Below are 15,920 nucleotides of genomic sequence, written 5' to 3' on the forward strand. Positions count from 1 at the left end.
GGTAAATGCAAAACAAGCATTGGCAAAAGCAACGAGCAAGCTAACAAGCATTGGCAAAGACCAAACAAACATTGGTGAAGACAAGCAAACAAGCATTGGTAGGTGCAAAACAAGCATTGACAAAAGCAAGAAGCAAGCAAACAAGCATTGGCAAGGACCAAACAAGCATTGGCGAAGACAAGAGACAAGCAAGTATTGGCAAAGACCAAACAAGCAGTGGCAAAGGCAAAAGGCAAGTACACAAGCCTTGGCAAGCACAAAACAAACAATGGAAAAGCAAGCAAACAAGCGTTGGTAAATGCGAAACAAGCATTGGCAACAACAAGAAATAAGCAAACAAGCATTAGCAAGGACAAAATAAGTATCAAGCAAGCAAGCCTTGGTAAAGGAAGCAAAACAAGCGTTAGCAAGGGAAATAAAACAAGCATAGGTACCTGAAATAAAACAAGCATTGATAACTGCAAGTGAACATAAGGAACCATCCTTGGCAAGTTTAGAGGAACAAGCATTTGAAAATGTAAATGAACAAATGTTAGCAAACGAGAAGGAGCAAACATTGATAAACGCAAGCGAACAAGCAGTGGCAAATGTAATGAAAGAATACGCATCAGCCAAATGAAATAAGCACAAGCAAATACAAGGACCAAGCGAAGACAACAGCGCAATAGAACAAGCACAAGCAAATGCCAGAGATAAGTAAAGACAACGGTGAACACAAACAAGCACGGATGAACACACGTTCCGAAGTCAGCGAGCACAAGCAAATGCAGATCCCGAATGTAACAAGCACGAGCAAAGACAAGTGCCAAAGGAAACGTTCAGCACCACGTGAAGACTAACAATTAAAAGTAACGGGAGCTAAGAAAATAAATGATTCAGAAGCATGAGTAAATGAATGTCAAGGAAGCCTACTCTCATCGACGAAGTGAGTGGATAACTTGCACTAGTCCAGAAAGAGACACATGAGCGAACAAGATGTCAAGTGTGCCAGGCACCATCGCGGAAGAGCTGCGGCTAACATGCGACTTTAAAGACAGTGAGCCACGAGTCACGCAAAGTGTAGCTGAGTGGTGGCCATTCTGAACTCAAGAAATCCAAGTTTCATTCGCTGGTGCCTATTGAGACAGTTGCGAAGCTTACCAACCTCAAAGGAAACGACCAGACCAAGGTTCTCGGCTGAAAAGAGTCAGCGAAGAAGACGGGAGCCAAGTGAACAGTCCTGTGACCGTAGCAGGTCAGAATCTTCCTCCCTCATGGCGGTGGGAAAGGCAACACAACGGTTCAATCCCTACATTGAAGTGCCGCCCCCAGTAACACAGACTGACACTCGGAGTTTGGGTCTCGAATGAAACCGGTGGCTGGAATCACTGGACGATTTTCTTGAAGCAACTGGTGAGCGAAGAGATAGAAAATGTCTGATACTACTCCTTCAGCTGGTAGGTCATGAGGGCCGACGCTTAATCAGAACATTTCCTGAAAAGGACCCAGAGACTTATGAAAGTCTCCAAGAAAAGCTACGTGCCCATTTCCACGCACAGGCAGACGTGGATCATGAGCGTATCGCCTTCAACACAGCACGGCAGGAACCAGGAGAACCATTGCCAAAATTAATCACCCGGTTGCAAAGTTTGGTGACATGCTGCCATTTCAATACATTTACAAATGAGGAAGCAGTTCGGCTCCGGATAATCGAAGGCTGTTCAAATCCTAACACGAAGCACAAGATCCTTCGAGGGCATTGGTCGCTAAAGGAAATCATCAGAAAGGTCGAAGTTGGAGTGCGGGTCAAAGCAAGAGACATATCAAAAGAATTGCACCCGAATACAAGACACAAAGATACCAGGAAAGAGACATCCCTCATGTCTGGGAACAAAACCCAAGAAACAAACAAAACCAGAAAGAGGGAAGGTGAAGGCAGACCAGAGATAAGACAGCAGGAGAGACAAAGGGACATGGAATACTCCAAGTCAATAATACAAAAGACTGGGACAATCCAGGATTGTGACAGTGTCACTGACACAACCTCAAGGAGTCATTCAAAGCATGGCACAAACTATTCTGAAGAGGATGAAGCGTCAAGTGGGACAGATCGCTCCCATGGACAATATGGCAGTCTGCCCAACAAGCGGGCAAGAAAAACAAACCACAGAAGATGGGAACAATCATGTCCACACTGGAAATCGGCACACGAGCACCCCCGAGCATCCCGCTATTCACCAAATTCTGTAGATGCGTCCGAGGAAGCATCAAGCAGTAGAACACATCACACCCATAGCACAGTGCACAAAGCAAGCAGGAAGAAGAAGCCAACCGCATAAGATGGACTGAGTCACTCAGACACCGGAAAGGGGAATACAAACGCATCCATGACATCCGAGATAACGAGGAAACTGAGAGGAGGTCATTACCATCATGCGAGAGAGGCAAATATGAAGCACCCTGGGATCAAACACAAGACATAAACATGTGGTTATCAAACAACCTCTCCAGTGAGATGACACCAAAGCCACTTGGAGAAAGGTACCCGGAGAAATATCCCAAAAAAACTTCAGACTCTAGGAGCAGCCCGTCACGGCCTACCTATTTCAGAAATTTACCATTCAGGACACACTCAAAGGAACGTTCTCAAAGGAAAACAAACAAAGACTCTTCCAATTCAGAAAGCACGTCTGCTCGATCCCTCAAGTCGACTGAGTCATGGTCCCGACAACGGCCATGGCGTCAACCACCCGAACACACCATAGAACCAAGGGACATTCTTCCCATCAAGAGCAACATGTCTCACACCAATGTCTCTGAATACTCAATCAATTCACAAGACAACCTGTCATGTCAGTCACAGGTGTCTCAAGACATGAATGATACACCGTCACCCCTGATGGGGTCAGCGAGGCTGACTCAAAGGGCCTACAAAAGGAAAACAGATATGGTGGACATTACTCACCGGACGGAAAAGAACCAGCCGGTCAATCTGCAAGGAAAGCCAGACGTGTCAATAGAGACAGATCATCATCGGATGAGAGAGAAACATACATATGCCCCGATGATCCAAGCATTCACCAGTCCCAAACGCGAGCGGAAGTGGATGAGACAACCAGAAGCAGCAATTGAGTTCCCAAACCAAACCAAGACGATCTCTTCAGATAGTACCTTACCGTCTGGCATACATGACTCTGGGCAGGAGGGCAGTGTTGCCCTTAACTGGATAAGACAAAAAGAAGTAAAAGTACATGCAGGTGCTCGGAAGAGAACCAGAAAAACATCCCCTCAGAAAGGAGATCAAGCGTCAATCGAACAAGAGTCACAAAGGAAGACAGACTGCCGATATCAAGCTGAGCCCTTCACAGTCACCTCAGACCCTGAAGGTGAGTGGATCACCCAGAAGCTGATTGAAAATCACCAGGAATCTGAGCATAAGCAGATCACACGAGACGTCGTGCAATTGCAAAGATGCACTCTTGTAGTCAAGGATGCTCTCATCAAGGCGACCGAAAGCCACACAACGGAAACGGAGATGCGTCTCCATAGCTCAAACGAACGGCCCGCGAACCCGTGTGGCTGATCGAGGAACTATAAATATGTTGGACGCTAAGGAACTACAAATATGTTGGACGCTAAGTTCATTTCATTAACAAGGGGGGAGATGTAATATTGTGATGCACTCTAGTAGTTGGGAGTGGACAGAGCTAGGGGGCCAGAGGAAGAGGAGGAGCGGAGACAGGAAAGGGGCAGTTAGAGTAGGGACAGGGACGAGAGCAGTAGCACATAATAAAGGCTCCATTAAATTAGAAAGATTGTCTGTTGTGATTTGTAGCACGACACTACACACACCTTGCACACATGCTGACTCATGCTTACACACACATTAACACTCACACACAACTTGCACACACACTGACACACATGCACACACTCCTACTTCCACGCACACACAACTTGCACACACGCTGACACACACACACCATAACTTTTGCACACACTGACTCGTGCTTGCACGCCGACACACACAACTTACGGACACACTCACAACTTGCACACAGGCGACACTCACACCCACCACTTAATCACACACTGACACTCGTGCACACACCCATACTTGCACACCGGCACGCTCATGCAACATCACACACACTTACACACCTACATTTTGCACACACACGGACATCGCAGTCCATCCATGTGTTTTTTTCTCATGTGCATGTCAAGGAAATAAATGTCTGTTGTAGGTTTCCATGTTACCTGGAAACACCCACCCTGCAAGGGGGACTTTCCATCGAGGATACCCCACCTACTTATGGTTAGCTAGGACAGTTTATACTTAACTTTAGTTTAGATTTCCCTCCGTAGAAATTTCTTTACCACCTTGAAAACACAATTAAGTAAACATTTACGAGTGTTTCCGGGGCTGGAAAAATCCAGCACGTGTTTTGATAAACCCACAAAGTTCTCACTTTCTAGGATCATTTCACAAAACATTTACATGTAGTACTCCCCTCAGGATCTTTTGTGACCCTTTCCTTAAACACACTGAAGTGAAAAGTCAACGCTCAGAAGTCTATTAGAAATCAGCATTTACCCTTCAAAAGCATGCCTAAAAACAATTGTGAATCGGGCCCCGTGCAGACATTGGCTACACTACTGTGTTTGATGCTCTGCTCGCCTTTTATCTTCTCCTGGGAATACATCTGCCTCACCTGGGTAAGCTCCAGTGCGAAGACTCCTGAAGTGGGGTCTTCCAAAAAGGCGTAGCTTCCATGTGTGTAGCAAGTGCAGTGACACCAGAGGCTTCAGGGCCCCACTGAACCCCGATCACTGCTGTATTTCACAGTACAAATGGTGGTCAGGGGGGCCATTTCCTTCCTCACACAAGGCCCCACAACACCCTGTCAACTCTACAAGTCATTGACCCTCACAAAGGCAGGACTTTTTGCAGCCTTTAAAACTGCTGCATTCTAGAAGAATAACCCAACCATCCCCCAAACACAAACATCTGTGGCTCGGCCTTTTTTTCCAGCTACTTCAAACATTTCATACCCTCAAAAAGAATCAAACATATAATTGAGTATTAACAAACATACATTGCATTCTCAATGCAGACCTAAAAATGTCAAATCCGAAATATACAGGCCCTCCGCAAGCCAACAGAGCTGTCAATGAACCCCAGTCTTAAGATGTGCCATTTCATGACTTCAAAGGAATCCATTCATTGCCTGACACACTAAAAGTCAAGCTGATTTGAAAAGATTATGCCCAAACTGCTATAATTCCAAAGCCACGCCTTTCTTATTCTGGGTTTTTGCTGCAAGTTGAATTCCTTTCAGTCCAAATAAAAATGGCCTGACCTACATACGTTTTGTTTCCCGGTGTGGTCTGTGCCTGTCCCCCCGGGGCTCCTCAGCTGGAGTGGCTCAGCCCGACACTCCACTCTAGTTGGGGCCTCCTGCTTCTGGTCCGGCATCGGCCTCCTGCCTCGGCTCACTTGCTGGGTCCCGGCTCGCAGGGATGGTATATTTACCGCAGAGTTAGAAGGAAATGAGCCCACGAAAGGCTCGGCTGCACAAACCTCCCATCTCGGCGTTTATGAGGCAGAGTCCGGGGTTCAATACAATCTCGCGTCCGTAGCTGCCATTTTTTTTTTTTAATTATTATTTTCAAATGCGCGGTATAACAATGCGTCAATGGGGTACCGTTCCCCTTCTAGGCCGCGGCCAGTATCTTATAGGGGATCCCTAGCCTCAGCCTTGCAGTGTTGTGTAGGGAGAAGAGCTCCATGAACAAGCAGCCTTTATTGCTATTCATGGCTGGGTTTTAACATGCAGCCCCCGCCTCACTTCAGTGCCTCCGGTCCCCAAGGGTCTTTGGTGGGGAGATCAGGACGAAATTGCATGGGGGACGTTTTTGCAGCGTCTGAGCCTCGATCGATGTCTTTATTTCAGTGGGCTGCTCTCAGTGCTGAAAAATGGTGCCTGCCCCTCCCCCAGTCTTCCTCACATGGCCTCTTTGCCTACTGCGGCTCCGGCTCATCATCTGTGCCTCTGGGACAGAGCTGCATGGGGGCAACATTTGCAACATTCGAGCCTCGATCACTGTCTCTCTGTTCCGATGGGCTGTGCTCGGGACGAAAATGGCATCCGCCCCTCCCTCAGTCTTTCTCAAGAGACTTCTTCACAGATGATGGCCCCGGCTAGGCGGCTCCCCAGCTCCCCTTCTGTGCCTCTGGGACTCACCAGGTCTGTTCTGCGGCACCTTAAGCAAAACGGGAGGAGGCGCTCACACTTTTTTTGCAGGGAAGGGGGCTTCAAGGATCGGCCTTTCTCACTGCAAGCTGAGCTGGATCTGTGAATCTCTGCGCTCCGCCCTCCCTCAGCGCTGTCCGTGCCCAGGCTTTGCTCACTTTGTTAAGAGCCGCTTCGGATGACAGGGCTCCTCCACAGCGCCGTGTCTGGACTACATGGACTCTGCCCGAGTTCCGGTATCGCATCCGGAGTAATTTCCCTAGTGAAACAGTGAGGGAAAGTGGTATGCTTCTCGCCACTCCTTACTAGAAATGATCGATATGCAGATAAAATTGTCCCTATTGCGCAATGCACGTTGACCAATCTGAGAATCCATCAGAATCGGAGGAGACCACAAGCGCACATGGACACCTATAGGGGACAGGAAATTTCCACAAAAAGAGACTACACAAGAGAGAGTGCTCCAGAGCACCATGTTTCTCCGAGGTCAAGCAGAAATGCCACAGAGAAACGCACCGTCATTTTCATATTGGGGGGGCGTGTTTTTCTTTCTCTCCTCTTCCCATTGGCTGGAATGTAAAATTCTAGCCAATGGGAAGAGGAGAGAAAGAAACTAAAAAAAACACCCCCGAATCCCAAAAAGACGGGGCTTAAATGGACAGGCGCCCATCTCCTCCAATGGCTGGCCTCCGTTTAGGAAGCCAGCCAATGGAGAAGAGGGGCGGGTTCAAGCCCCACACTAAGAAACATAAGATCTCGCCGACGAGACTGCGCAAGCGCAGCCTACGCAGGCTGAGACCTAAAAAGGAGGATCCCTGAAATACAACATTGTCTAGGATCACACCTTTTGGTGAAATAGGGAAGCCGAGATTGGGCCCATATTTTACATTTTCACTCGCACAATTCAGCTTTTAAAGGTGTGTCTCTTTCTTAATGTTTTTTACCTAATTAATGAAGGGTTAGATTAATGCATAGCTGACAGGGAGAAGCCACGTTTTATTTTGGGCAGTTTTGCTTGTATTATTATTTATGTTGTTCTTATTGTTACGTACTTGCGCATATTGAAGCATATTGTGATCTTTTCTGTTTTTAATATTCTTGTTAGACTTGCATTATAATTTGTTTAATTCATTTTCAAATTTTAGGAGTACAGACAGAGAAAATAAATCGATAAATAAAAAGAATAAGTTACATGATCAGGATACATTGTATTGTACTGTAATTGCATTTATATAGCGCTTACTACCCCTGATGGGGTGTAAAAGCTCTTTTTTAAGTGAGTAGCATGCTATTCTGGAACCCAAAAAAAGATTAGTGGTGAATTTGTTTAGTTACATATAAGATTAATTTGAGTGGTCGCTATGTTAGTCTGTTATTTGGATTGAGAAGGATAGTGGAGGGATTGAAGAGGAAAAGGTTTGCATTTATGTAGCGCTTGCCACCCCTAATGTGGTGCTAAAGTAGTTTCCGACAAGTAGCAAGCTACACCAGAACAAGAAAAGGATTATTGGTGAATTAGTCTTGGGAAAGGCAAAATTAATGTTAGTCTGTTATTTGAATTAAAAGGATATGGAAGGATAGAGGACGGAAGGGTTTTCATTTATATGACTCTTGTTCCCCTGATGAGGTGTTGTAGCATTTTTTGTGCTTAGCAGGCTACTCTGGAACCCAAAAAGGATTAGTGGTGAATTAGTGTGGGAAATATGAAATGAATTTGATTTGGGCGGTGGACATGTTTGTCTGTTATTTGGATTGCAAAAGGAATAGTGGAGAGATAGAAGAAGGAATGGTCGAGAAATTACATATTTTTTAACTTTTGTTGGGACTTCATAGTAGTAGGAGGGGGTTTGGGATGGGTAAATGGGAGGTGGAGGGAAACAGTCAGAGGGAAAGGTTTAGAAAAGCTTGTTTGGGAGATCTGAATAGTAAAAGAGGTATGAGATGATGCAAGAACGGGTAGAGGAGGGAAGAGTCTATAAAGGGTTATTTTGGGGGTCATAGTAGTGGTATGGGGTTTGAGTTGAATGTGAGAGTGGAGGAAGGGGATATATTGATAGAGGCATGGGGTGAGAAATAGGGTACTGCATTGGAAAGAGTAATTACTTATATACATTTTAAACATAGACTATTTTAACAATAAGTAATATGTACATTTGTTAAGCATAAATAAAAAATATCTATATCTTTAAAAACATAATTATTATACATGTTATATACAGAGGGATATGCGGTATATTTATGTTTGAGTTTGGTTGTCATGTGATGAAGAGACAATTCTTGAGTAGTCTTCTGAAGATAAGGGGGTTATCCGTGAATCTTATGTTTGGGCATGAAGAGTTTATAGTTTGACTGCTAAAATGGAGAAGGATGTGCCACCCACAATTTTTTTCTTGTACGTTGGGATTTTGAGGAAAGGTGCCATTCTAGAGCAGAGGTTCCTTTGTTGAATGTATTTTGTGATTTTATTTCCTGATGAAGAGCGGTACAGTTCCATGTATCGCTTTGTGGGTGATACAAAGCCACTTGAATGTGGATCTTCTGGCAACCTGTAACCAATGCAGGGCTTTCAAGGCTGGAGAGATGTGGGCTTGCAGTTTGTTATGTAAGAGTAGTCTGGCAGCAGAGTTCTGAATCCATTGTAGTTTTTTCATAGTAGTTAAAGGTAATCTGTGGTAGAGGCTATTGGCGTAATCGAGTTTAGACAGAACAAGAGAGATGGTAGCCTGGACCTTGTGCGGGAATCCCAGGTGGGTGAAGATGGATCGCAGAGTTGTTATGGTAACAAAGCTTGATCTTGCTAGTTTGTCCACTTGAGCATTCATTGATAGCTTTCAGTCCATGGTCATTCTGAGATTTTTTACTTCCTTTGATAATTTCGGTGGTGTTCCCAGATCATCAGGCCATGCGTGAGAGGGTCATAATTTTTCTAATCGCCACACATGAGTAGTTCTGTTTTGGATGCATTTAAATTGAGATGGCTCCATGTCATCCACTGATCCATGGCTCAGAAACAACTGAAAATTGGTGAGTTTCCAATGTCTTTGGGGCATCCCAGTTGAAGGAGTATTTGTGTGTCATATGCATACTTATAGCAAGTGAAGTGAGATTGATTGATCAGTGCCAGTAATGACTTCATGTAGATGTTGAAATTCATGGGTAAGATGAAAGAGCATTGAGGGACCCCTGCTTTTGTGAAGTATGGTTTGGAAGAGAATGGATAACATTAGTTCTGTTGTGAAGGTAGGATGTGATCCAGTCAAAAGCAGTCCTCTCTATGCCAGCTTCATAGAGTCTTTTTACCAGAGTGTCATGGTCAACCATATCAAAGGCAGCTATAAGGTCCAAGAAAAGTAGCGTAGCAATCCACTTCCGGTCAACTGTGTTCTTAGGGTCCTCCTAGTGGCCAACGAGGGCAGATTATGTGTCTCTTTCCGGATGGAATCCTGTTTGGAAGTCTGAAAGTATGGCATTATCTTCAAAGAATTGTGACATCTGGCGAATTCTGCTCTTTCTATCAGTTTGCCCAGGAAAGGTCCATTTGTAATTGGTCTTTAGTTGTTGGGGTTCAGCGGCTAGAGGTTTGTTTTCTTCAGTAGTGGGCATATGCATGACTTTTTTTAGTTCTTCTGGAAATATTCCAGTAATTAAGGAAAAGTTGATGATGCTTCTTACTGGTATGGCAGCAGAGGTTGTGCCGCTTTGACCAACTCCATAAATTAATTGTGTGAAATGTGTTGTATAATCGGTTAAGTTTTTCTAAGCGTAGTTTGTCTTGATTGGTGTTTGTTTTGAGCCAGACATGTTGCTGATTTCTAATTTGCTATTTTATCTCATTTAACTTATGTATTTCTCCAATATGCTGTTGTCTTTTATTGTGTTGTGTTGTTTATAGTGGTATTAGGACATCAAAAGCTTCAAAAGCTTCCTGTAGCCACTCACATAGCTTTTGAACAGAATGTATTGTGTCTAGATCTGTATTGTATGTTAGGTATATTTCTAAGTGTTCAAAATTGAGTTGGTTCCACTGTCGATAGGTGGATGCACGTACCTTTTTTTAGATGTGTCGCTTAGTGTTGTTTTGTGTGAGAGATTTTGTTGTGCTGGTGTGTGTGTTATGTTTTATTTTTGAGGAGTTGTGAGAGGAGGTGCTGATGTATCTGTTTTCTGAGAAGGTTTTGTATGCAAAGTACTGTTAATGAGTGGAAGTTGTAAGGTAAAGGGGTGCTGATGTGTTTGTGAATAGAGTATGTGGTGTGTAAGAAGGGAGGAACTAGAGTTGAGGGTTTGATTTGATTGCTGAAAGGTAATATGTGTTGTGAAGTGGAGTGTATGTGTTGGGTGGTTGTGTTATTGTGGTATAAAGAAAAGGAGGGTTTTGGTAGATGAAAAAATGGAAGGCTGAGTATCTGTGTGCTGGTGACAAAGAGGGTTCTGTTAGAAGTAATTAGAGCAGGGAGTGTATGTGTGGATATGATATAGTTACGTATGGTGGGGATTTGGGTTGTGTTTGTGATGAGTGGATTGGTAGTGGTATAGCATAGAGTGGTGTATTGTTTGTAAGTGATGGTGCAAATGTGCGGTAGCTGGGATAGAAGGTTGTATAGGTGTGGTTTATGGGATTATGTGGTGGGTACTGAGACATTGCACTTTGTGTAGGGTTAGCTTGTAGTAAATGGGTGGAGTATATTTGTTCTGAGTGTGTTAATCTGGTTGTGGATGGGGTAGGGTGTGTGCTGGTGCAAGTAACTTTGGGATGCATTTCTGGCCATTGGCCCGAACAATCTCGAACAAGCTCAAACAGGCAACTGCCCTTGTCCATTCCGCCCTTAGCCTTCGACGCCCAGTCTGAGACACCCTGAACCCTAAGCTTAAATAGACCTAGTAAATGTGTAACCCCTTCACACTAGCCTTAAACCATAGAACCAATATGACACCAGCCTCTTACAGCCAATCACAGTCCTAGTCCCAGCAGTCAATCGGGCAGGAAACCTTAAGTCCTACGTCCAATAGAAACCCTAGTCCCAGACCCAGTCTCAGCAGCCAATCAGGCATGAAACCCTAAATCTGCCTCCATAGATACTCTAGCCCCAGCCCTAGTCCCAGCAGCCAGTCAGGCACAAAACCCTACGCCCTATGCCTAATAGAAAGCCTAACCCGAATCCTAATCCCAGCCTCAGTCCCAGCAACCAGTCAGGCACGAAATCCTAAACCCTACATGCAATAGAAGCCTATGCCCCAGGAAACAATTAGAAACCCTAAACCAACCCACTAATCTGAATGCTAACCCTAAATCCTTTTTCCAATAAAAATACTGACCCAGGGACCAATCAGAACCCTACACCTATCAGCCAATCAGAACCCTAACCCTAAGCCCAATAGAAAAAAACCAGACAGCCATTAATCAGTGCTCACATGGAACATGCAATAGTATCTTATATAAGGGGGTGTGACCTCAAGTACAGGCAGCTGAGCAGGGGGCTGGGAGCTACTCCTCTATTCAGAATCTCCGTGGAGACATCCAGGCTCAATCCACACACACTTCAGTGCTGCAGGTAAGGCCCTAAACCAGGCTTTTACTGCTTTTCCCACACTTAAACAATGTACTCTCCTAGCCAAAAAAGAGTGCTACATGCACTTTCTAAACACAGTTTAAAATCTTTAGAGCAGATCACTGCAATCTAAGAGCAAGGGGATACTCGAACAAGGTATCAGCAATGCAGGGTTCATAACAATGCATCTGCATAAATCTGCACACATTTAACAATGTTTAAGGGAAATACAGTGAGTGCAGTCCAAGCCCATAAGAGCAAGTGCAAAAGGCCCTAAATAGCAAAATACAGTTTGACCATCACAGTGGTTAGATTGCATATCGTATTGTAGTCTGTCAGGCCTTTGTACTGGCAGCACATATATCACAGGCTTTTAAAAAAATATATATTTTATAAAGTTTTATATAGCGCGAACCAGATCCCGAGGGATATCAGAGCGCTTTACAGAAGGATGAAAGGGAGAGTACTACTCCAGTAACAATATCAAGTAAGAATGCCAAACAGTTGTAGTCACAACAATCATAGAAAAATTATACACAATAAGAAGAGAGGGGGAACAAAACTCCAGTACGATATCGGATAAGAATACCAAACAGTTATAGGCACAATAATCACAAACAAAAGATACACAGCGGGTAATGTGATTTACAGGTCAATAACAGGCTGCTACAGGGGGCACACCTTACGTCCGAGAGGAGCAGAAAGCTCCTCTCAGGCGTGTGGGTTTGGTTAGGTGAGATCGATGGTTCACCATGACTGACTTAAGCAGCATGGAATCAAAAGGTATATAGTGGGCCCCAGAAATCTTTGGGTCTCAAAGAAGGGGGTTGTCGGTCCACATATATTCAAATATACTGCAGGAAAGGGCCACATTATGCGTTGGTGTTGAGTAAATTATTTGGAAAGAAAATGCTAATTATGCAGAATAATGCAGCACATTTTTTAATAGCATTACTTCATTATTTTCTCATTTTTAAACTTTATAACAATATATGGACATCAGTTGCACCTCTTTAGTACCAGTATAATGCTCAAATGTAGCACTAAACAACAGAAAGATGTCCAGTCCAGATTTGCAAAGGGCCATCGTCTGCACGGCAACACGTGTCACTGCATTTTTACTAACCTTTGAACTGCTTGAACCAGAAACAAATTATTTTTGTTGGGTTAAAATCTCCAGATTATGAGGCAGATGGTGCATTATGTGGCAAATCTATGATTATGCAAAAATTGCAGCGACCGCACAATCGCATAATTCCAGTGGCCCTGTTTATAAGGCTGTCCCAGTCCCCACCCCCCTCGAAATGCATTGTCTCCTATGCCCCTGCTGGCATGAAAATCTAACTAAGGCTAACAGTTCTCTGGGTAGTGGAGGTCCTGACTTCCGCATTAATTGCAGACTGGTGGGTCTTCCACCTGGGTCTAAATGACCCCATAAATCTAACTGTAAATCTTTTGGGCAACGCAATAGGCTTAGAGGGCCCACATTCCATGGATGAGCCTGCAAACGCACTTAAGATCATGTCACCTGTGATCATTGACTGTCGTTGATGCTTAGCTTGTTGACTTTTGAATTTCTAAAATGTATACCTCCTTGACAATTTTGGTGGTTTTACTTATTACATATTTTTCTCTTTAATATATTGTCGTGGGAATTTTGTTGTTTGATTTCTTGACTTAAATTGTGTTTTGTTCTGCTTTAAAGTAATTAACATGCACTTCTGCTTTACAAGGTCCTGAATTATTGTTTTGAGTGGGGGCTCATACCCTGCTTTCCGAATTTATTGTAATTCAGGATCCCATAATTTACAATGTCATTATTTTTCTTTCAGACAGTCAAACACCAGAAGCATCCAAAGAGGAATTAAGAAAGTTTTCAAGAGAGCAGATTTTCACACTGATCTCATGTGCATCTATTAACTTTAGTTCAACAATCATCCTCTCCTTATTAGCCCCCTTTTTTCCCCAAGAGGTAAGTGGTTTCTTTTTATTTATTTATTTCTTTTATTTGACAAAGTTTTGCAACAAGCAGTCCATATTTGCATTATCGTGTAGTGACCGCACATTTGCCCGCTGTAAAACCATCTTATTTTGCTATTCATGCTGCTTTATGCTGGTGCTTTTGTATCCCCCATGCAGGCTGCAAAGAAAGGAGTTAACAAGTTAGTTGTTGGAATGATTTTTGGATGCTTCGCCTTATTCAATTTCATATCTTCGCTGATCATGGGACAATATGTAAGTAGTTCCTAATTTTTGGATGCTATTTCTTGGATGTCAGTTCCTCAAATATTATCAGCCTGATTCATCAAGCTTTATTGCGCTCGCAAAGGGCCAGATTCTGAGAATCCGGCCCTTTGCGAGAGCGATTTTTGCATTTTCGATTCAGCATCCCAAATGTAAAAAACGCTAATTGCGATCTCGCAATTTTGCGAGGAATGACATTTAAGGAATCTCTATTTGAGATTCCTTAAATGCAATTCAACATCCTATTTAAATTTGGGAATTCGCAATTTCTAGGCGCAATTTACCGCGAGGTCAGACCTCGCGGTAAATTGCGAAAACTCAGAAAAATGCATTGAAATGCTTTTTTCTGAGTTGCATGTTACAAACACACATGTCCTTTGGACATGTGTGTGTGCAACACCTGTGTCACAGATCATTTGAGGGGGTGCTACAGGGTGTCCTTTGGACACCCCTGGCACCCTTCAAATCGCTATCTTATTTGCGATTAGCAAATTGCTAATCGCAAATAAGGAATACTCACCATTCATTCCTATGGGCCTTTTGGCCCATAGGAATGCATGGGGAGTTTTTCCTTATTTGCGATTAGCAATTTGCTAATCGCAAATAAAGAATGTGTAGGAATCGCAAAAAATATTGCGATTCCTACATGACTCCCGTTTTGCGAGTCCTTAATAGCGATTCGCTATGAATCGCTATTAGGTCCTCGCAAAACGGGAGAATGATGAATCTGGCGGTTAGAGTTCACAGGAGTGATTTTGTGCACCCTTTTAATATCAATACCAGTAGAAGGTTGACACCCTTCTCCAAGCGTTTCTTCTGTTAATTTTGCCAAGTGCTGCTATGGAGTTAGGGGAAACGCAAGGACTGCACACTGCATAAAGTAACTGCTTTCCTGGAACCATCTTTACATTTTTGTCAAACTGCTGTCTTCATGTGCTTTGAAACTACAGGCTGTAATGACAGTGCCCGGTGTAGCAAAGTACAAGCCAAAGATAGCACTTGTTACCTCTTGGCTATTCCTGGCTGACATTCACCTTCTAGGTCTGCAAGCCTCCACATTTGCGGTTGCATTTATGGTTGCATTTTGAAGAATTTGATCCTCATAAATGCCTTAACTCGCACATCGAAACATAATTTAAGTGAAGAAATACTTTTGAGAATGTTGGTATTTGTACTTAGAATATGGTTCATTGATTGAATGGTAAAACGGCTATTAGTATGTTATTTCAAATGCCAACTATTTGCACTACTTCTTTACTAAATTTGGTTTAGGAAAATAATAAAAAAAAAGAATACAATAATCACTTGCAAAACATAGAGGTCAAATAAAATGCCATTTATAGCGGCATTGACCTATACACTGTGACATTCTCCTTATGACATCACACGAAGTGATCTCTAGACACTCAACAGTAGTTCATTTTCCAGAGGTGATAAAATTGAACTTTAAATGCCTACAATAAACAGAAGTTAGACAATAATAGAAAAGACACCAACGTTTCAGTGGCATAGGAAGGGGGGTGCGGTGGGTTCGGGCCGCCTCGGGTGTCATTACTGAGGGAGGTGAAAAAATGGCAAAAATATGTGTTTAAAACACATATTTTTCCCATTTTGTCCAGCCAGGGGTGACAAGAAATGTTCCGCAGCGGGTACCACCTGACCTTGCTACGCCATTGTAAAGTAGATAACACTATTTAAGTTTTTATCTATATTTAAAGCACGATGCTGCATTTAATCCCCAAGGTACAACACTGATCACCAAAAGGGAATGCCACCATAGATGAAACCATCTAATGCTCAAGTCATTTTTCCAGAGTTAGCATAAAATGCCCGGATCTAAAATCTAGGGTCAAATATCATCACTATATGTCCAGGCAAAACTTTCAAATGC

The 15,920-nt window shown here is 43.4% G+C and overlaps 1 protein-coding gene across 2 annotated transcripts in view; it reads left to right on the forward strand.

Moving 5' to 3' along the window:
- Positions 1-15,920, forward strand: part of SLC18B1 (solute carrier family 18 member B1) — a 569,858-nt gene that overhangs the window by 27,583 nt on the left and 526,355 nt on the right. For both annotated transcript variants that reach the window (XM_086925400.1, XM_086925401.1), the window contains exons 2-3: positions 13,618-13,757; positions 13,925-14,020. In XM_086925400.1, the coding sequence (XP_086781526.1) occupies positions 13,618-13,757; positions 13,925-14,020 (236 nt within the window). The remainder of the gene's footprint in view (positions 1-13,617; positions 13,758-13,924; positions 14,021-15,920) is intronic.

The sequence above is a fragment of the Lissotriton vulgaris genome, chromosome 6 (genome assembly GCF_964263255.1).
Source record: "Lissotriton vulgaris chromosome 6, aLisVul1.2, whole genome shotgun sequence".
NCBI classification, from domain to species: Eukaryota; Metazoa; Chordata; class Amphibia; order Caudata; family Salamandridae; genus Lissotriton; species Lissotriton vulgaris.